This window comes from Globicephala melas, chromosome 10 (genome assembly GCF_963455315.2).
Source record: "Globicephala melas chromosome 10, mGloMel1.2, whole genome shotgun sequence".
Lineage (NCBI taxonomy): Eukaryota > Metazoa > Chordata > Mammalia > Artiodactyla > Delphinidae > Globicephala > Globicephala melas.
In genome coordinates, this window is record NC_083323.1 from 92140384 (window position 1) to 92161529 (window position 21146).

Below are 21146 nucleotides of genomic sequence, written 5' to 3' on the forward strand. Positions count from 1 at the left end.
AGTAGAGGAACCTTCTCTTAAAGATCTCTTATCTCACTGCTGCCTCAGGGAAACTGAGGCTTATCATATGCAAATCTTCCTTCTTTCCCATGTAACTGCCATTCTCCTTTCTTTTTTTTTTTGTGGTATGCGGGCCTCTCACTGCTGTGGCCTCTCTGTTGCGGAGCACAGCGCAGGCTCAGCGGCCATGGCTCAGGGGCCCAGCCGCTCCGCGGCATGTGGGATCCTCCTGGACCGGGGCACGAACCCGTGTCTCCTGCATCGGCAGGCGGACTCTCAACCGCTGCGCCACCAGGGAAGCCTTGCCATTCTCCTTTCTAATCTTCTCTCCTCTCGTGCCCCTCCATTGGGACAGCCCCTTTCCAAATTTATCCCCCTAGTTTTAAAGATACAGTTCAAACAACCTCCTCTGCAGAGACCTTCCCTTGCCAGGCAGAAAAATTCCAAATGTGTCCACCTTTCAAGGCAGGGGGCAAGAGACTGGCAGGAGGTTGGCCTGACTTTAGACTTGAGCCCAAGCCTTTCCCTCTCCTGGACGGTGTTCTTCAGGGCTCTGCACAAGGAGCCGCACACAGGGAGTTCTCAGTCAATACTAATTTGTTAAGGTATTCATTATTTATGATCAGAGTAACTGAGTGAGAAACTATAAGGAGGAAACCAGGAGCTAAGGAGAGAATAAAGGAGAGGATTCCACAAGATTCTTTTATTTATTTATTTATTTTCTTGAAGTAGAGTTAATTTGCAGTGTTGTGTTAATTTCTGCTGCACAGCGAAGTGATTCAGTTATACATATATATACACTCTTTTTCATAGTTTTTTTCCATTATGGTTTATCACAGCCTACTGAATGTAGTTCCCCGTGCTCTGCAGTAGGACCTTGTTGTTTAATCCGTCCTATATATACTAGTTTGCATCTGCTAACCCCAAACTCCCAATCCATCCCTCCCCCACCTCCGTCTCCCCAACAAGGGCATTCTTTATTCGTATTTAGTACTGGGATATCTGTCCCAGGTCCTTCCTGCCCTGGTATAGGGCACAGCAGGAGAAAAATCCCTCTTTGACCCCAGGGCTGCCTGACTATCTCTGTGAATTTGGTTCACGCTTGGCTTAAGAAGAGAATTGCTCAGTTGTGATTTGGTGACCAAAATCCTAAAAGCTGCTCAAAGTTTGTCAGAGCCGGGAAAGAGTGGCAGTTGTGAGCGCCTGGGCTCTGCCGCACTTTACTGCCAGCCAAGGGTGACCAGCCAGGCCTGAGAAGCCCCAGCATCTGTAGAGCATTGCTACTGATTTCCAGAAGGCTGACAATATTTTTTGCTATCAGTCGATATCATGGCCTCATTTTTGAGACACAAAAACCTCAGCACGGAAAGGAAAATCAATTCGAGTCAGTAGTGGAGTTGAGGCAAGAATGTCCTGTCTTGCAATTCGAATCCATTTGTTCAAGTCACTCGGTGTAGCCGTGTTCCCTCTGGATCACCAGGCCGCCAGCTCGTGATGCGACTTGCTAAATGCAGGGGGATAAGGCAGGCAAGCTTCTAGCCATATGTTTCTGTGAGTGTGTAAGACCATCCCTTTCATGTCCGCTCTGACTTTTCTCATCCACTTGGGCAGTCAGTGGTGGGTTGGTTGGGGGGTGCTGTTTATGGTCACTTCCTGCCTCGCCGGAGACCTAACCGGTCCCATCCTCCCTCCAGGGTATCTACAGCTGCATCCACGGGGTGGCCATCGAGGAGCGCCAATCCGTGATGAATTCCCCCACCGCAACCATGAACAACACACACTCCAACATCCTGCGTCTTCTCCGCACGGCCAAGAACATGGCCAACCTGTCCGGCGTGAACGGCTCCCCACAGAGCGCCCTGGACTTCATCCGCCGCGAGTCGTCCGTCTACGACATCTCCGAGCACCGCCGCAGCTTCACGCACTCTGACTGCAAATCCTACAACAACCCGCCCTGCGAGGAGAACCTCTTCAGCGACTACATCAGCGAGGTGGAGAGGACTTTCGGCAACCTGCAGCTGAAGGACAGCAACGCGTACCAGGACCCCCACCACCGGCCGCACAGCATCGGCAGCACCAGCTCCATCGACGGGCTCTATGACTGCGACAACCCGCCCTTCACCACGCAGCCCAGGTCCCTCGGCAAGAAGCCCCTGGACATCGGCCTCCCCTCCTCCAAGCACAGCCAGCTCAGCGACCTGTACGGCAAGTTCTCGTTCAAGAGCGACCGCTACGGCGGCCACGACGACCTTATCCGCTCCGACGTGTCGGACATCTCCACGCATACGGTCACCTACGGCAACATCGAGGGCAACGCGGCCAAGAGGCGGAAGCAGCAGTACAAGGACAGCCTGAAGAAGCGGCCGGCCTCGGCCAAGTCCCGCCGTGAGTTCGACGAGATCGAGCTGGCCTACCGCCGCCGGCCGCCCCGCTCCCCCGACCACAAGCGCTACTTCAGGGACAAGGAGGGGCTGCGGGACTTCTACCTGGACCAGTTCCGCACCAAGGAGACCTCGCCGCACTGGGAGCACGTGGACCTGACCGACATCTACAAGGAGCGCGGCGAGGACTTCAAGCGCGACTCGGTGGGCGGAGGAGGGCCCTGCACCAACCGGTCGCACCTCAAGCACGGGCCGGCTGACAAGCACGGCGGAGTCGGTGGGGTCCCGGCCCCCTGGGAGAAGAACCTGACCAGCGTGGACTGGGAGGAACGCTCCGGGGGTAACTTCTGCCGCAGCTGCCCGTCCAAGCTGCACAACTACTCAAGCGCGGTGCCCGGGCAGAACTCGGGCCGGCAGGCGTGCATCCGCTGCGAGGCGTGCAAGAAGGCCGGCAAGCTGTACGACATCAGCGAGGACAGCTCCCTGCAGGAGCTGGAGCAGCCGGCCGCCCCGGTGGCCATGCCGTCCAGCGCGCCCGCCGCCAAGTACCCCCAGAGCCCGACCAACTCCAAGGCGCAGAAGAAGACCCGGAACAAGCTGCGGCGCCAGCACTCCTACGACACCTTCGTGGACCTGCAGAAGGAGGAGGCCGCCCTGGCCCCGCGCAGCGTGAGCCTGAAAGACAAGGGCCGCTTCCTGGACGGCAGTCCCTACGCGCACATGTTTGAGATGCCGGCGGGCGAGAGCGCTTTCGGCAACGGCAAGGCGGCGGCGCCGGCCGCGGGACATCACCACCACGGCAACCATGGCAACCCCGGCAGCGGCGGCGGCGGCGGCAGCGGCGGCAGCGGCAGCGGCGGCGGCGGCGGCAGCTACATGCTCAGCAAGTCGCTCTACCCCGACCGGGTCACGCAGAACCCTTTCATCCCCACTTTCGGGGACGACCAGTGCTTGCTCCACGGCAGCAAATCCTACTTCTTCAGGCAGCCCACGGTGGCAGGGGTGCCGAAGGCCAGGCCGGACTTCCGTGCCCTTGTCACCAACAAGCCGGTGGTGTCGGCCCTGCACGGGGCTGTACCAGGCCGTTTCCAGAAAGACATCTGTATAGGGAACCAGTCCAACCCCTGTGTGCCTAACAACAAAAACCCCAGGGCTTTCAATGGCTCCAGCAATGGGCATGTGTATGAGAAACTGTCTAGTATTGAGTCTGATGTCTGAGTGAGGGAAGAGAGAGGCGAAGGTGGGTACGGGAGGGTCGGGGCTGTGGACGTGTGGTGCGCATGTCACAGAGGGTGACGGGGGTGAACTTGGTTCCCATTTGCTCCTTTCTTGTCGTTTTCATTTATTTATGGGATCCTGGAGTTCTGATTCCTTCTGAGGGCGACCCTGGTGACCAGAACCATCTCTGCTCCCTTTCCAGTCCCCTCCTCCTTCCCGGTCTGTCCATCCTTCCAGTTCCCAGTTCCCGCGAGAGGATACGGTGGGCTCGCTCAGCCGGCGAGGGCGGAGTGGTTGAAGGAAGTGGCCCCACACGAGCTTCCTCCTAGCGTGGAAGGACTCTTTGCCACGCACTTCGAGGGAAGCACGGAGAAGCGGGAGGAGGCCGCGGGAGCGCAGGATAGCTCTCCCCGAACTGACCTTTACGTTTAGGTGAGGAAGCACAGCGCCCCAATAAGCGCCTTTAGCATTACTGCCTGTGAATGAACAGAGGCTTTTGCTAAATTCTTGTTGCTTAGATGGCGTGTGTTTGGGGATCGTACGCCAGGCAGAGGGTGGGAAGCCACGTGTGTTTCTATATAAGCCAAAAAAAAAAAAAGTTTGCTTCAATTCCATGAGACTTAGCTGGTAGTGAACTGGAATGAAAGGTCATTGACGGATGATGGAAAGTACATCAGAGCAGTGTTTCATGGTGCATTAGAGGCAAGGAAGGAGGGACTGTGTGTGCATGTGTGTCTATATACACTTGCACACGTGTTGTCTGTACACGCCTGTCATCAGGCCTTTTCATGCGGAGAAGGCAACCTTGCCTCATGATGTTGTTTCTTTCAACAAGCACCGGGCTTGTTTTGGCTTATATACAAACAGAGAGGGGCCTGTGTTACCTGAATTTTGGCTGTCTCTCCCCTTGACCCTTCCCAAATGAAAAGAATGGAAGTTCTTGACGGAGAAGTTCCTGTGGTCTAGACAAAAACGTGGGTGAACAGTCCTACAAGGGCAACGTACAAAAATAATTCCTCCGTGGTTGCCAATACATTCCACCAGTTTTGGCCAAGAACTTTCCAGGAAGGCTAAAGGGAAGTAGAAGCAGCCAGGATTCTTTTGGCCCGTACGTGAGGGCAGAAGATTGTACAAAGCTCGTCTGAGCTTTTTGGACCCTCCTCTGGCCAGTTTGTGGGGAGGAGCTAAGTAAGGCTTTGAAGGACAGGGGGGTCATTTGTGGTCGGGTAAGTGAGAGAGGGGGATGTTTTCAATGCTTTGATCCCTTCTTACTTAACCTGGAGCTAGGAGAGCAGGCTTGTTACCCCCCTGAATTGGCCACAACCGATACGGCACAGCCAGTGAAGAGGCACGAGCTCGCTCCACGAGTACAGCTCGGGAAACAGTGGAGGGAAGGGAAGAGGTTCGGAAGCGGGGATGGGAGGCGAGAAGGGACTCCCCCGCTACCCCATTGGGTCTGGCTCCCTGAGGATGTGACGCTGAACCCAGTGTGGACACTCTCTGTAGAAACCCCTCCACCTTCCTGCAACACCTCCTTCCCCTCCCAGATAAAGAATAAAGAATAATATATATATATATAGATAGATGAGGGCACTGGCAGATGTGATACCCCCTTCACTCAGAGTTGGAAACTTGAGAAGGGAAACGAATACTTGTCACTGCCAGTCCTGAAACTTGGGGTAGGCGTGTTCCGTGGGTCAGTTCCACTGTCCTGCCATCGTCCCCTTACCCAGGGTGGCAGCCAAAGAGCCAGGTCCGTTTGGAGGCTTGGCTGCAGGGTCTCCGTGTCGCACACAGGACACATAAACCAGAAAGGTGCTCATCCTCCTCTGGAAGGAAGCTGCCATGTCTCTTCAGGTCCCACCCGCCCCAACTCACCGCCCTTCCTCACCCCCCAGCCCTTGACTGCCGCCCCCGCTCTCCTCCTTGATTCTTACCTCAGTATCTTTCATTTTCAAGCCAACCGAAGGCCTTGTAAAGCTTTGTTTTCTTTCTAAAACAAACCTGGGGGCAAGGGGCTGAACCTCTCACAGATTTGGAGAGAGGAGCACGGAGTGCTTTACCTTAGATTCAAGGAAGGACCTTGGAGAGAGAGGACAGAGGGCGTGAGACATCTCCAGGAGGAAGAAGGCGAAGGGCCGTCAAGCATTCTTTGCCCCGACTCTGTCCCAGGTCAGGGGCTCGTCCCTCACTCTTCCTCTTACCTCATCCCTTTCAAATAAAAAGAAACCAAACCAACTAACCTAGCGAACAGCAATCTAGAACAAAGGGGGCTCTGGCGTCTCCGCTGGTGACAGAAATCAAGATGGTGTTTATTTCATATGTAAATATTTTGTTTTCTAATTAATTTTGTATAGATAAAGTGTTCTCTCGTGAGTATTCAGGGTGTTGGCCGGAGGGAGCGGGGTCGGGATGGGAATGAAGGGGGAAGAAGTGTTTTGTTACGGGCTTTCGTTTTCCATTTCGGGGGAATTGTTTTGTATGGCTTTCGTTTCGGGGTGTCCGGAGAACAGTGAAGGGGAATGGAGGCCACCGTGGTGACTAAGCCAGGGAAGGGCTGCGTGTTCCACCTCCCACCTCACCAGTCTTCTCGTTGGCCTGCGAGAAGTAGTCATGCCTGTCGGCCTGGGCAAACCGCAGGCCCAGCTCCTATCTTCCAGGGAGACCGTAGATCACCAGCATCTGTGCAAAGTCAAGCTGGTGGCGTCATATCTTCCCTGTCGGCACCGAGGGTGGGAAAGATTCCCCAAAGGGCTTAAACCAGAATTGAGGTCAAATCAACCGTAAGCTGAGCTTCAGGAGACTCAGTCTTAAGAAATCTCCCCACAGCCCCCTCTCATGTTTAACAAGCACCTCAGTCACTCGGACTCTTTTCTTCCTACTACCTGGGCTCCAGCCCTCTCCGCGACCCCCTCCATTCCTCTGCAAGCACGCCCAGAAACTTCCCACGAGGTCTCCTTTCTTGAAGCACGTGCTATCTGGTTACAGGGAGGTAGCCCTGGATGCGTGTCTTACAAATGAGCGTGCTTTTCCAGAAAAGCTTACCGGCTCTACTCAAAGCTCAGCGGGCAGAGGGTTCTCTTAGGAAGGTCTCGGAAGTTGGGTTTAGCGGTAGAAGGGTGAGCACAGGAGGGACAGCGCCAGTAGTGACTTTATATTCGCCTTGTCCTTGCTTCTGCTGTCAGGAAGGTGCTATTTGCCTCGAGCCAGGTATTCAGAACCCGACCTGGGGTTAACCAGACAAGTAGAATTTCTTTCACTGGACCCTTGGCTTTGTGAAGGGTGGCAGCCTCTCTCTCTCTTTACCACCAGATGACATTTCCAAATCCATTTAGCTGAGATATTACATTACATCTTTTGTCCTATCCTGCCATCATCAAGAGCTGTCAGCTGGGTAATTCCATTTCTCTAAACCCCTCTTTGGCCCCCGTTGGTCACTTCTCTTCAACTGAATGTATGAATTGAGACCAAATAAGATATTCATGGCCTGCTCAAGAAAGCTTAAAGAAAGGAAGGCTGAGCCAGGCCAAGTTCTAGATGTTAACTTCATTGCAAAAGAAGAAGCCAGGAAAAATGCATGAGGATGAATGCAGCTCTCAGCCCCATCTCTTCCACAGATGGGTCTGGACAAAGACACAGTCTGTCCAAACTGTGACGTTCCACAGACACCCTTGGGAGCGCTAATGGTTCCGACTTTCTTCGGAGTCCGTGCTTTCTATCTTTCGTGTCCTCTAATCATTCCCTTCCACTGTGGAAGTGAGTCGCTGGGTGTGGTCCTATATCACTCCTTTCGGTGGCCATGCTTAAATCTCAGCATTTCTACCAACTTCAGGTAATCTGACCCTTGAACTTGCCTGAGTCAAGAGTGTGCACACCCTTCAGAGTGACGCATGTACAGTGGATCTTGTAATTTCAAAGTATGTCACTGTGTTTCTTCAGCCAGAACGTGGGAAACGGCCTTGGTACGGATTCCCCTCTGCTGGCCACAGCCATATTGTGACTGAGGGAGAAAAAAATCCCAAATGATTCCATTCAATGTCGGTGGTGTCAGTCGTGCCAAAACGCATGTGTAATGTGATAAAATAGGAGTCGTCTAGAAAATTAAGGGAATATCACCCGCCCAGTCTTCCATGGCCATCAGAAGTTGCCCAAGGGTGAATTCTCTGCATGGGAGGTGAAGAAACTGTGTTACCAAAACGCAGCGTGCTGGTCACCTGCACATCTCATTTAAGAGCTAGGGTTTCTTGGTGTTTTTTGTTTGTTGTTTGTTTTTTGGTTTGGTTTTTACTTAGTTCAAGGTTTAGGGACAGCATAACCAGATTGTCTGGGCAATAACCTTTGGAAAAAGCTATTCCAGAACTCACTTTATTCTTTTAATTCCCATCTCTTTCAAAAAGCCCTGTCTCTGCTTGACAGCCTGTGTGTGTCTGTTTGGTGTGTTAGGAATGATTCAGATGTGTGCATAAATGATGCAGCTGCAGTGCTAAGGATGAACGCATTAGGCATTTCTAGATATTGTGGCCATACCTTCTGTGCTCTCTGAGCCCAAAGCCATACAAGGAATGTGTGCTCAGTAGACTCTGCCAGGTACTTTGGTGGAGTGTTTCATTCTTGAGTGTCAAGAGATTCTCCTTCCTGTCTAAGGAACTCTGTATGGGTGAGAAGCAGCTCAAGGCAGACAGTTACCCTGGAATGAGTCTGGACTTAAAAATGGCATATGGTCCATGGTGTGGCTTCAGAGGTCCTGAGAAGACCTTTCCTTTTCATTCCCCACCTCACTCCAACTACTGGCTTCCCACACAGAACTATTCCTTTAGCCCCGAGCTGCTCATCTGTCATTTAAATGAAAGTCATCCCCGGAAGGGTGCCGTATTCAGCCATATTAGAAGCTTAGACGTTGAAACACCTAGCTTACGTTAGGGTTCTCATTTCTTTTCCTGGAAATAAAGTAACAGTACAGGAGAAGAGGGAGAGCGCAAAGAATGCTAAGGGTGACAGAGGAGGGAGGAAAGACACAGGTTCTAGGGTGTAAAGACGTTCAAAACATCTCATCCTTCTCCTGCTTTTATGAAGGCTCGTGTGACACAGGACTAGGACTCCCAGCTGGGAATTATTTTCATTAAGCAGCCACATGAGTGTGTAGTTTATGAATTTCTAACATCTGTACCTTGTAGGACGGCTTAAGGGCTTTGACTCCTTCTGTAGAAAATGGAACACTGATGTTTCTCCTCTGGTGCAAGTTAACTGAGTAGACAACTGGAAAGATCAAATTATGATAATAAAAAGTTACTGTCATTGTCTGTCCTCTGTCCCAGTTCAATTAATCTTCCAGTGTAGCTGGGTCGTTCTATGTTCTCCACTTCCCCACCTCCATAGGGGGTCTCGGGTGATCCCAGCACACACTGACGGAAGCTACTGGACTACCAGGTGCCACTTAACTGGTGGGCAGTTCTTTTTTAGACCTACCAGGTGTTTGGGACAACACTAAAATGTAGATTCGGCAGTCTGAGAACTTCTAATCATAGTTTAGTTCTAGGATTCCATTCTAGTTTGGGGGTTCCAGTACCGTATAAAATCCCAAGAGATCTTCATATATCCCCCCTCCATCCCATTCCAACCACACAGACTCAATCACCACGCAGGGCTGCTGTGGGTCCTCTGACTTAAAGCATAGAAACCTATCTATTCTCATGGCAAAGAATGCCCCCCAAAACCTTAAGTGAAAATCAGTGCTCTTTCCGTGTCTTGGAGAGATTAATTAAGTTTGGGGCTTCTAACTTACAATGCTGAAGCAAGGAGAAAGGAGAGAGAGTGACGGGTTCGGATAGCAGCACTGGGAATAAGTGGGCAGAGTTAGAAATCATCCAGGTTTCTCTGCCAGTGTGTCCATTTGCATCCATCTCCGAGCCCATCGCAGTGAGTTTCTGGCTCTGTTCTGTGCTTTACGACAGAATTGCTGGTGTGATTCTGAGGGTGAGGACTCCTAATGAGAACTAAGGGTGGAAAACAGAGCGGAGGAGTAGAATTCCCCATAGCCTCGGGACTCTTGTGTGTAGAATTCGTGTTTTGGCAAAGGTGAGAGAAATGAAACTCACTGCAAGGATTAAGGGTACAATGAAAAAACACACCACTAAGCCCATTATAAAACTGTTATTTTAAAGGTTTGGTCTCCTCAGTTTAAACCTGAACTCTCTTTTTCGTAATTAACTTAGCGTTGTGATTTAGGGGTAGAGCAGATTCCAGTAATATGCAGGAGAAAAAAATAAAAGCTCTAGTTAAATGTGTTAGTTCAATTAAACCAATGTCTGCTGAACACATGTCATGCCTCTGGGCTAGTGCTGTGAAGAAGATAAAAGAATTTAAAATGGAGTATATTATACTCACATATAATATGCGAATGCAAAAGCATACAATATTTAAATGTATGTATTATGTATGTATAAATAGGTGTGCATAACTGGGTAGATTTATACAGGCAGGTTTAATTTTTTCTGGCTCCAGGGTGTGAGTCAAAGATATTATGCATTATATTATTTTAAAAACACTACAGAGATTCACCTCTCCCCGTCGTGGCCTCGCCTGAATCCTTCTTTTGGAATTATTCCGCCGCCCAGTGAGATTCCCTCTCTGACCACGACCTGGCGTTTTCGGTATCCTGTCTGCCTTCCTTCAGGGTCCCTCTGTTGTTCTGGTCCATAAACCCCTCTGATTTCATTTACTTCCCTCCTTGGTCTCACCCTGTGATCACCCATATCAACAACGCCCTCACCAGCAATCTCTTCTTCCTCTCGCCTTCTCACCCCACCTACCTTGCTTTTCTAACTCTGTCTCCCATTCTCCCAACATCCACTCTATCGCCAAGAACAGAAGGTCAAAACCTATGCCAAAGAGCACAGATTGGATCCATTTAATCTCACCTAAACCCTACCCAGCTCAGATATCTTTTTTATTCTCCAGTGTTGACTCCCTGTCACATTCTCCAAGGGTTTGTTCATTTGTTTTTTATTTTCATTTTCATCTCATCTCTTTCCTACTGAATTACTAAGAAAAGACACCTGATTTTGCAAATTCTCACATGACCTCTCCTCTCTACCTTTAAATTTCTCCCATCCTTCACTTATCTTCGCCATCCTCCCTCTCAACTCGGTGACCCTCTTCCCCGTACTCTGATACCCTCCCCCAACCTCTTCTATGGCGCTCCAGCCAGTAGCCCTTCATTCTGTTGCATCTTTAATCCCTTCCACACATCTGCCTACAACCATCACTAAAAACAGTCCTCAGCCCTCCACCATCTCCAAAAACAAGTCCTACAACAGCCCCTAAATCCCAGTCTTCTCTCAGTCCAGTTAGACCCTTGAATTCCTGTCCTATCTCCATTTCTTTTCTTCGCTTCCAAATTTCTCAAAAGGGTCGCCTTTCTGTCTTCATTTCCTCAGTTAATGCTCATGACTTACCCTTTAAAATTGGGCTGCATCCTGCCACTCTACTGAAACTACTCAGTGGCAGCATTCCAATGAACTCCTTGTTACAAGATCCAGTAATCTTTTTTTTTTTTTTTTAAGTTCTGCTCTTCGGCACCATGAATACTACCCTAGATCCACTGCTGGGTAGCAGCACGTTCTGGTTTTGATCCCAGCCCTCTGGTCCTCTCTCGCTGTTCCCTCACTGGTTCCTGCTGTCCATCCTGCCCCCTCAGCATCGACTTGCCATGATGTTCTGAGCTTGACGCTCTTCTCCTTTCCTCTGTGCTTCTGTGGCAATATTTCCATTTTCCACAACTTCAGCGACTCGCTGGATGAGGATGAATTCCAAATCTTCACTCCTATGGACCCAACTTTTCACTTCACCTTAATGCACGTATTTCCAGCCACTTCCTGGACAACTAACTTCATGTTGAGTCAAATATCCAATGGAAACCAACATAATCACCAAGGCCCCCCTTTGATTAATGGTACCGCGATTCTTTCTGTCACCAAACTAAAGACTTTCAGCCACTTTTGCCTCCTTCATTTCCCTCATCCTGCACATCTAATCCTCTGGAAAGCCGTTAACTCATACCTTGAAAGTTTCCAAGTCTTCTCATTCAGGCCCTTCCCTCTAGTCTGGATTATTTGTGTCCTTTAGCCCTGTTCCAACATTTTATATTTGAATCTACTCTCATCAGTATCACTTGCTCAGTACAAATTAAATCATGTCATTTTCCAACTCAGAACAAAACAAACGACCCTTCGATGGGCTGTATTTGCCACAATCCACCAGCAAGAATAACTTCCTGCTGTTTGCCTGCGGCCCAGACAACAGGGGAGTCACATTTTTGTCCCTTTCCTTTCCTGTACTAACTTGTTCTCCCACTTTTGTCTTTCCTTAAACTGCGCCCTTTGCCCCAAATTCTCGCCTCCCCGATCTCTCATCTCATTCCCTTCTTGCCTAATATCCATCTTCCTCAATACAAGTCTTCAAAGACCAGAACATCTGGTCCATCATGTCCACTGTCTTCATCTGCCATCCCCCGCCACCCCAAAAAACCCCATATATATGCCTTTTGTGAATGCTCATAACACTTTAATTTAATCTGTCTAGTGGCAGCCACCGTGGACCATCTTGTTTATGGTTATTTAGCTATACATCCATCTCCCCTGCTAGATTATAAACTCCTTGTGGTCAGGGGTCATGCATTGATTCATCTTTTTATCTCCTGTAGCACCTACCAGTGCATCTTGTTTATGGAAGGTACTGAAAAATATTTGATGTTATTATAAATTGTAATTGAAAAGGAGTCACTTTATTTTGCCCACAGGATACTTGAATCTGCAGTAAAACCTAAGGATGAGTCCCTTCCCATTTCTCTCTGTACATCTGCTCCCAACAGTCACTGCAACACAGGACATGTGTACATTCTCATGTAAATTATTATTTCAGATGGGATTTGGATTTTTCTGAGTTTTGCTTTGTCCTTCAAAGTTATGCTGTGACTGTCTCACGGTTAGTGGAGTGTCCTTGGCATGCAATAGGTATACATATTGTCAGTCACAGAGGGAGAGACCATGGAGGATATTGATCAAATGTTAGGTACCAGGAGCTTTTCAGATGCTTTCAGTGGAGCCTGTCTCCAGACACTGCACTGTCCAGACTGAGTCTCTAACAGCCTGACCTACGCTGGGATTCATCTGGCTTTGATGTAACCTCTAGCCTTTTTTTAAGCACTTGCAATACCAGAAAGAACTTGTCACAGTTCCGGCTCATTAATCACACAGTCTTATGGACCCCAAACACTGGTCCACTAGGACCAATGTATTAATGCTGCACGCCTGGTATTTTCCACCTCTGTATCTATGCTAGATCAGACTTGGGGGAACTGTTTGTGCAGCTCACGACCTGTGTCTTGATGATATATATTTCCTGGACTCTGTGTGATTCTCACCGTTTCTGAGGCTTGGACTACAGGACAACTTCTCCCAAAGAGTAGACAAGAGTTGACGTAATCAAGCACTTTATTTCTGATCTTTATATCACAAACGAAAGTAGCTTGGGATTTGAATGAGCTGGGTTAGAGAGAATTCTAGTTTCTAAAGGACTCCTTTCTCTCTAAATGTGAAGGGATTCATAGCATTGGAAGAGACAACATCACCTCTGACCTTATGGCCCTCCTGTCACTTTAGTCTCTGAGCCCCGTTCAGCCTTCCCTCACCTCCTTGGTGGTCTACTGGGCAATCTGTCCTATTCCTATTCCGGTCAGCGTCCGTTGCTGATGTCCCCGTAAACAAACTCTTAGAGCTGGTTCTGTCCTTCCACTTACGCTGCTCTGGTAACCGATCATGTTCCCTTCTCCCGGCCAGCCTTCTCTGTAACTTTCATTTTGTCATAGAACGTGAATTATTCTCCCGTGGGAGGCATCTTCCGCCACTGTGTGCTAATTTAAAGCATCCTATAGAGAACCAAACTCAAATAAGTTACAGGAAGTGGCAAGTCTCTTCTTCAAAAAAGCGAACAAACTCCATTCTTCATTGAGACAGGAGCGGGTAGAGGAATTATTATGGGCGAGATGGGGCAAACTGTGACAACTTGGGAAGCACCCTAATGAAAATTAAAATGTAAGTCTGGGGGAGAATTGTTCTTCTCAAAAATCCCATTAAATCTAGATAGTCCTGCAGCAAGGAATAGGGATAGTTAATGTTTTAGAGCAAAATCCAGCTCATTATGTTAGGACACTTTTTTTTTTTTAACCAGTGAAACAAATAGTCTGAGAATAGCTGGTGGAAGGATGTAGAGATGCCATCCTCGTGAAGAGGTACATTCCTGAATCTCTCGGACGAGTGGAATGAAGAAATGTCCAGGGAACTCAGAATATATCCAGAAGGAAGCTTTACCCATGAGGTGTTCATGCCAATTTTCGGCCTACAAATACTTACAAAAGCAGAGGAAGGGTAGCATAGGAGGAAGGGAGCGTACAGGGGGTCTAGAGGAGAGCACCCCTTCATGTCACAAAGCCAGGAGCTGCACCTGCGTCTCTGGGACCCTCCCTGGTTACTGGTGTTGATGGTAGCTTTGGGAAAGGGCAGGACCCAAAGCTGATGACCTTTCAGGTGTCTGTCCCTTTAGTCCTTCACAGGGCGTGAACATTCACTCAAACTCGGAGCTCGTTTTCTGGGCATAATTGGACTGAAGAGAGAATTACACTTCTCATTTTCCATTTCCACTTGTAACCTGAGTTGCAGCAGGTTCAGAAGCACTTTCTGAGGGCCACCTTCCTGCCCTCGTGTGGACTGGGAGTTGTTTGATGCAATGCCGGAAATACCAGGGCAGGTAACAGCCGTCCAGGGCAGCGCCAGGAAAGCCAGAGCCCCATCGCGGCTGCCTTCAGCGGTGACTGTGCCCGCCCCAGGGTGAGGGAGGAGCCTGGATGCCACCATACCTGTGACTTCCCGGGTGTCCTCAGGGAGTCCGGCCACAGGTCCGCCCTGAGCCCATCCTCAGGCTATGCCCTTCAGACCACAGCACCCCGAGAGCCCCTGGTCATCACCTGGGCAGAGAGGGAGTGACAGGAAGTCTAAGCCCCCGGGCTGTGGCTCCATCCCCCTCCTTGTATCAAGAGGCGCGTAGTCTCAGAGATCTGCCAGGAGCGAAGCCTCAGGGGAAGCGGCCCCGGGAATGGGAGTTTGCTGGGCTGCCGGCTGCTCTTAGATAAGGATGTTACCTGTTTCCAGAGGGGACATTTTTTTTTTTTTGAAAAACAAAAACATGCCTGCCTGAAACCTCAGTCTTATACGGAACAGTCTTTGTAGTTACCGCCCAATGTCATTGTCACACTTTGTCATTGATCATTTTCTTTTGAAATCAAGGGCTATTTTAATGTTCCCTTTGGCTGTGACGTAGGACCATCTGAAAATCAGAGACTAGGCCACGATGCTGCCTCTGCCTGAGATGTGCTCTTAATGCTTCCACAGATTCACTCGAACAGCATGACTACACCTAATTTGGCCTCTTTGTCATGCTTGTGCCCCTGCCCAACACACATCTCACACACACACACACACACACACACACACACACACACTCACACACACACACACTCACTCACTCACTCACTCCTAACAACTAGATCCCACAGTGCCACTGTCAGTCATATTACGGAGGAGCAGGGCTGCATTCTCGGTAGATGAAAGTGTTCATTTGGAACCGGATGGACATAATTACAGTTTCTCGAGCCAGTGTTTTCGCTTTGCCCTTCCTAGCCTGTGGATCGCTGACACCTCAAGGTCTGACGGAACATCCAGGCTTTATATGAAGGGAGCATTTCTTTGTAATGGAACAACCACGTGGTTGTCCTACTGCCTGTCCCTGCTGAGCCCTGTGGAATCCATGTGGTCCTCTGATGTCCCATTAGTGGATCAGTGCTAAGAGGATGGAGATGTAGAAGCCAGGCTCTCCAAGGACAGACAGGCTTGCTGCTCAGATAACTACGTCTCCATGGGTACCCACATCTCCTCTTGACAACACCATGCGCGGGGGTGGAGAGGTCTGTCCTCAGTGGGACGGAAATGGCAAACATACCTTGGGAGATTCAATCATTTTTCTTCTCCCAGGGTCAAGAGCAGAGAAGATAGCAAGACTTCACGTCAGCAGGAAGCAAAGAGGCTAGAGAGGCATCCAGACAGAACTCTTACTAAGACATAAAATAGCAAAAATACCCTTGCTTTCATGCGAATGCAACTGGAAGACAACCAGGGCACTTACAGCCGTGTTTTCCCTCTTTCACTCATCATCTTACATTCTCATTCTCAGGTGAAGGGTCTCAAGGTGTTCTGTGTTCTAAGTCAGCTCCGAGCAGCTCACCCTCCAAACACCCGCACACACGTTGTTAGAATGAGAAGTTGAGAGAGCACAGAGCTTGCACGTGTGCGTGGTATTTAACGTTTTCAAACCAGAGCCCAACACGCCTCGTACAGTCAGCCCCGCTGCATTTTAACGATGGAGAATATATCCTGCTGCACATAACTGTGTACTTAGGATCCCAGAAAAGAGAACAACCTTGTTACTGTGACTCCTCCTGGGACTCCTGGGCACTTTCAGTGATCAGGGCAAGTACGTTGGTTGTGTCTCGGTAGCAGGCACGAGAAATGGGGGTACATAGACATTTGAGGAGTCATTCTTGAGCATTCGTAGCTTAACTCCCATGTCAAATGGTCCTGAGCTACGGCAGTTTCTCAGCCTGACTCTTCTACCCGTGCTTGGAGAAGGATAGAGTTTTCCAGGGTCACCAGCATCCCACTTAGACCTCCGCCACAACCATCCCTGTGAATGGCTTCCTTTGGCATGGAAATACGGTCGTCTTTTAATTTTAAAGATGAAAATGTTGAAGCATGGCAAAATTTGCTGAGCGGTCAGAACTGAGGTTGTACAGGAGATTCTTGGCGGAACCAAAACTTGTCTGAATTTCCAACTCTCGGCCTAGCTCAGAAAACAGTGCTGCCTGAATTGTCCACCCCCGCTGTGTTCAGCATCTAATGGATAAAAGTCAGGAAAGCCAGGCAGCTAGTTTATGGTTTACCCAAATCTTTCCCATGAGAACCTGTCTTCTTCACAAAGCCATACACACACACACACACACACACACACACACACACACACACACAGAGTCCACATTAGTCTACAGAGACCAGTCAAAGGGGTAAGAACAAAAAACGAGAAAGGAATAGAAGAGTTTCTATAATGAAGAAGAGTTGAAGGCTAAATAACAAAAACGGTTTTGAATTTTGTGGGGCGACACATTGTGAATGATTTTTTATCATTAAAAAATTTGTATGTAGCATGTAACCCACTCAAATAAAAAGCTCAAGGAAAACTGAGACAGAGGATCTCTTCCAGAGTGTTCCATGGGGAAGGGAGACTTCAAGGATCTGTGCGAGAAAGTCATGGTACTCTGAAGGTATCAGTGGTTTTAATCAGCTCACAGTGAAGAGGGCAACCTCAAGACAGAGCCTTTTAGTTTCTTCTGGGTAACTTAGTCAAGTTCAAACACAGCAAGCTTGATGCCAGTTTTAAGGCGTGAGTTAGTTCTGGAAGCCTACATAGAAATATAAGGAAGTTCATGCATGCAAGGAATTCCAGGAGGAAGCAATTATCCCCCGTAATAATTATTGCTGCCTAAAGCCCAGAGGCGGGGCAGCATGGACGTTGCAAAGACTAATAAAGGTCTCCTGAGAATTCTTACGAAACCTTCATGTCACCCCAAGATTATAGCGGTAAAATCATTACGCACCCAAGGGCCAGGGAATCCTGCAACCATCTTCTTTTACAGTCCACCTGTTCACTGATGAATGACTTAAGATCAGGAAGTAATCATCAGTCTTTCCAAAGAGGATAGTCTTTAGTTTCTGCCACAGAACAGATTTTGGTTCATGTACAGAGCACGCTGCTTACCAAGAGCAGTGAAAGAGTTCTAAGTGTCCTAGTTCAATGTAGAAAAAATTTTTTTTCATTTCATTGTTCCCTCCTGCCCCAGGGGAAAGATAGGAGAAGAAATAGGAAGTTGCAAAAGTAATAGCCGCTTGGGGCAGTGGAGGGTGGTTGTCTTCTGTATCATCGATCGCACAGTGTGGTCATTCCCAGAGCCTGGCTCAGGACCCTCGCTCGGGAGAGAATAGGGGCAGAGGAAGGAGGTGAGTTTTATTCTCACGTACGGGGCTGCTGTAGCAGAAGGTACTAGAGCCCTCCCTGAGCTCAAAGTTTAGAATCAAGCCAATGACAAATATCCACTCCTTTCTGTTCCCCATAGGCCACCTGAAATCATGATGGTGTTACAGGAAGCTAAGAGAGAGGGGCAGGGGCTGTCCCATCTTCAGTCCATGGGAACGTCATCCTTCACAGGAGGGTCACTACAGATGCTTGGTCCTGATGCTCCTTCATGAGGAGTAACAGGGCCAACAGCTGATGAGCATTCGGAACATCTTAGTGCCTGGGATGGCCATTCCGTGCTCTACTGCAGCTCTATTCACTGACGCGGGGAGGGGAATAAAAGGATTCATGGGGACCCTAAGGGCAAGAAATAACAGAATTATTTAATCAAAACTACAGAGCTTTTGTGCTTAGTATTAAAGATTATGGTAGAAATGAAAAAGCCAACCCTTCAGTACAGCTGCCAAAAAGTTAGCTCATAGAGAAAGAGAGGAAGCATTACAAGGGCAAAGTTTTCCAAAGAAAATCCATGCGTGCACGAGACTGGAGTTCTAAGCCGAGAGCACAAGCAAGATGCGGGTAGCTTCCCATTGGGAGTAGATTTTATTGGGCCTGGGTGCTAGGTGTCCCGTGGAAAAGCAGTGGAGGGGAGAGTCCATTTCAGAGTCGAGGGCTCTGCTGGGCAGCAGCCTCCACAATGAGTTTAAACTCCTTCTCTCGGAGGCCGGGGGCAGGATGTAATTTCCTCTGGTAGCGCGGTTTTGATTTCTCCTCAAGCCAGGCTTGTCCATCTGGTCATGGGCACCTGGGCAGCTCACACTTTTCCTTGGCCTCTTGCTTTCTGTAGCTAACATGAAAGAATTACCCGCATGGTAATTCAGGTAAGTGGGTAAAGTCCAGTGAGTGGAAAGATGAATGAGACCAAGAACAAAACTGTGATCTTCTGGGGCTGTCATCATCACTTTTTGGTTTCCTTTGTTTCGTTTTCATTTTCTTTGCCCCATTGTGGGGAAATCTACTTGGTCATCGCCCATCAAACATCCTACAGGCAGAGTTTGGTATGGAAATTCACACAGAACGAACAGAATCAGCATATGTCCTCTAATCCCATCGTTTGGGGGAGCTTGTTCTCTCTTCCAGAGCCGTCTCTTCTTTGGGGCACTTGTTCTCGCTCCTGGCCCAGCAGCCATGATTCCAAAACCAATTCCAGTGGTTGGTACTGAACAAGAAGAATGATGGCTAGGATAGGAAATAGACCAAAATACCTATGTTTTTAGCTGTGGTGAGGTGGCTTTTATCATGGAACCTTCCAGGTTTCTTACGTGGAAACTCTTCCTCACCTCTCAGCCTTCTTGGTGGCTCTCCTGGTTCCTCTTCATGGATTTGGTGTCCCCCCGCCCCCCGCCTCAAGGAGGAATGTAGTCCTTAAGCCGTGTTATTATCTAAACTCTTAGATCGTTAAAAGAAACCATTGGTAATTTCTCATGGGTTTGTTTGTTTGTTTGTTAACTTGGGAAGATGGAGAAGTTTTAAAAGGAGAATGATAAGCAAACACGAAGGGCCTACTACCAGATGCTTCAACTCAAGGTCGAATGCTGGGAAAGTGTGTGCCTGTTCCGGTGATAACCTGTGGTTCACCTAGTGGAGAGGGGGTGTGTTCTTGAGTATCAGGCGACCTCCTTGAGAGTGTGCACCGGGGCTTTGGTTGAGGTGCCTGTCGTGTGCACAGAGGCATCCTGTGGCTGTCATCATCTTCTCTCTTTTTTAATGTCTCAAAGCACAAGCCCTGTGAGACGGGGGATGCTTGCGTTCCAGTCTGAAGGTGCTGGGGATATGACACTCTCCTCAGCTCTCCTTGGCCTGGCGGCCCCAGACTTTCTAAATATCTCACCCAATGAGCTGTTGTACGTTATTTTATTAATCGTTAACATTGTCCCTCTATTGGGATGAGAGAGAGAAGGTGAACTAGGAAACAGACATGGTGACAAGGGGACAAAAACCTTTCTTCTGAAAATTGCTCTTTACTGAGCTGAGAAAAATTCAAAAGCAAGGAAAGGAGAAATCAGGGTAGAACGGTTTGGGGGTGAGGAGGCAGTGACACCGACACCCAGATGCTCTGGTTTATTCCATAAGAGATTTGCGCAGCAGGGGAAGCTGGGCAGGTATTGATTGTTCAGGAGAAACGGTGACGCTGACTTGAGAAAGGGGCGTAGCCTCGCTTCCAGGTAGACCTTGGTAAGCACTGCACCTTGACTCTTCCAAAATGTGTCCACAGATCTTTAGGGCAGCTCCTCTCCAACGATTTCCATTCTCCAGTCAAAAGTGTTCTGAGTAGAAGAACTGTAGCCCCATTATGACTACATTTACTTAAATTGGGAAGGCAGAGGGTGCTGTGGGAAAAAAGTACATCAGGGAAATAGAATTTAGATGGGGCTTTTCTCAACTTTGGATCACAAAGTTGTCACCTCTGAGAGAGAAAATCTTTTAAATAAAATTATATCTGCCAGTCCCCCGAGAAAACACCAGGTTTCTAATCTGGTTACTCTTTACTTCAGGAAGGAAATTGGTAGATTTGATTACAAATAGGCATTTTTTACAGATTGATTTAATCCCGAGTCTTACACATATTAACATGGAATTAACTGACTCAGACATGATCTTTTAAGCTATAATATTATTGAAAGGCAGTAGATCATATGTTGTAAGCAAACCAGAAAGGCTGAAAAATGTTAACTATCCTTCCAAATATTGAGTCTCTATAAATTCTGCTGGACCCACAAGGGATTTAAGAGTTAGGCAACAGCAAGAGAGCCTTTGAGACTCAAGGAAGTTTTTTTCTTAATTATAAAAACATAATGAACCCAAGGGCAATTCTTAAATCAGAAAGGAAAGCTCTACTCTTGTCATTTACAAATTTGTTTAGAATAGACAATCAGATTTTTGTTTTTGACGGAAACTCTTCTTTGGGGGAGACTTGGCCTGCAGTGTAGGAGCATGTTTTGGAGTGATTGTTTGTTCATGCACTGATGTTTATGGAATGGAACCCCCAGGCCAGGGATACAAAAGAGAAGAATGCGAGGTCCATGCCCTTGTGAAGCTTACATATTGATGAGAGGAAATCGGCAAAAAATCAATAAATATATTTCATGTCAGACACTTCAAAGTGCAGTGGAGAAAAATGAGGCAGATTGAGGGGGGTAGTGGTGATGCGGTGGACATGGGCCTGCTACTTTTTATAGGGTGGACAGGAAAAGTTTCTATGAAAAGGTGACAGTTGAGCAAAGGCTTAAAAGGAAACAAGGGAGTGAGACTAGGAGTTGTCTTTGTGAAGGGTTTTTCAGGCGAAGAGAAAGCAATCACAAAGGCCCTGAG

The 21146-nt window shown here is 48.5% G+C and overlaps 1 protein-coding gene across 1 annotated transcript in view; it reads left to right on the top strand.

The window, feature by feature from the left end:
- Window positions 1–15113, top strand: part of GRIN2B (glutamate ionotropic receptor NMDA type subunit 2B) — a 425420-nt gene extending 410307 nt beyond the window's left edge. Inside the window, exon 15 of the mRNA XM_030841308.2 lies at window positions 1695–15113. Within this exon, the coding sequence (XP_030697168.2) occupies window positions 1695–3599 (1905 nt within the window). The 3' untranslated portion in view covers window positions 3600–15113. The remainder of the gene's footprint in view (window positions 1–1694) is intronic.
- Window positions 15114–21146: the final 6033 nt, after the last annotated feature.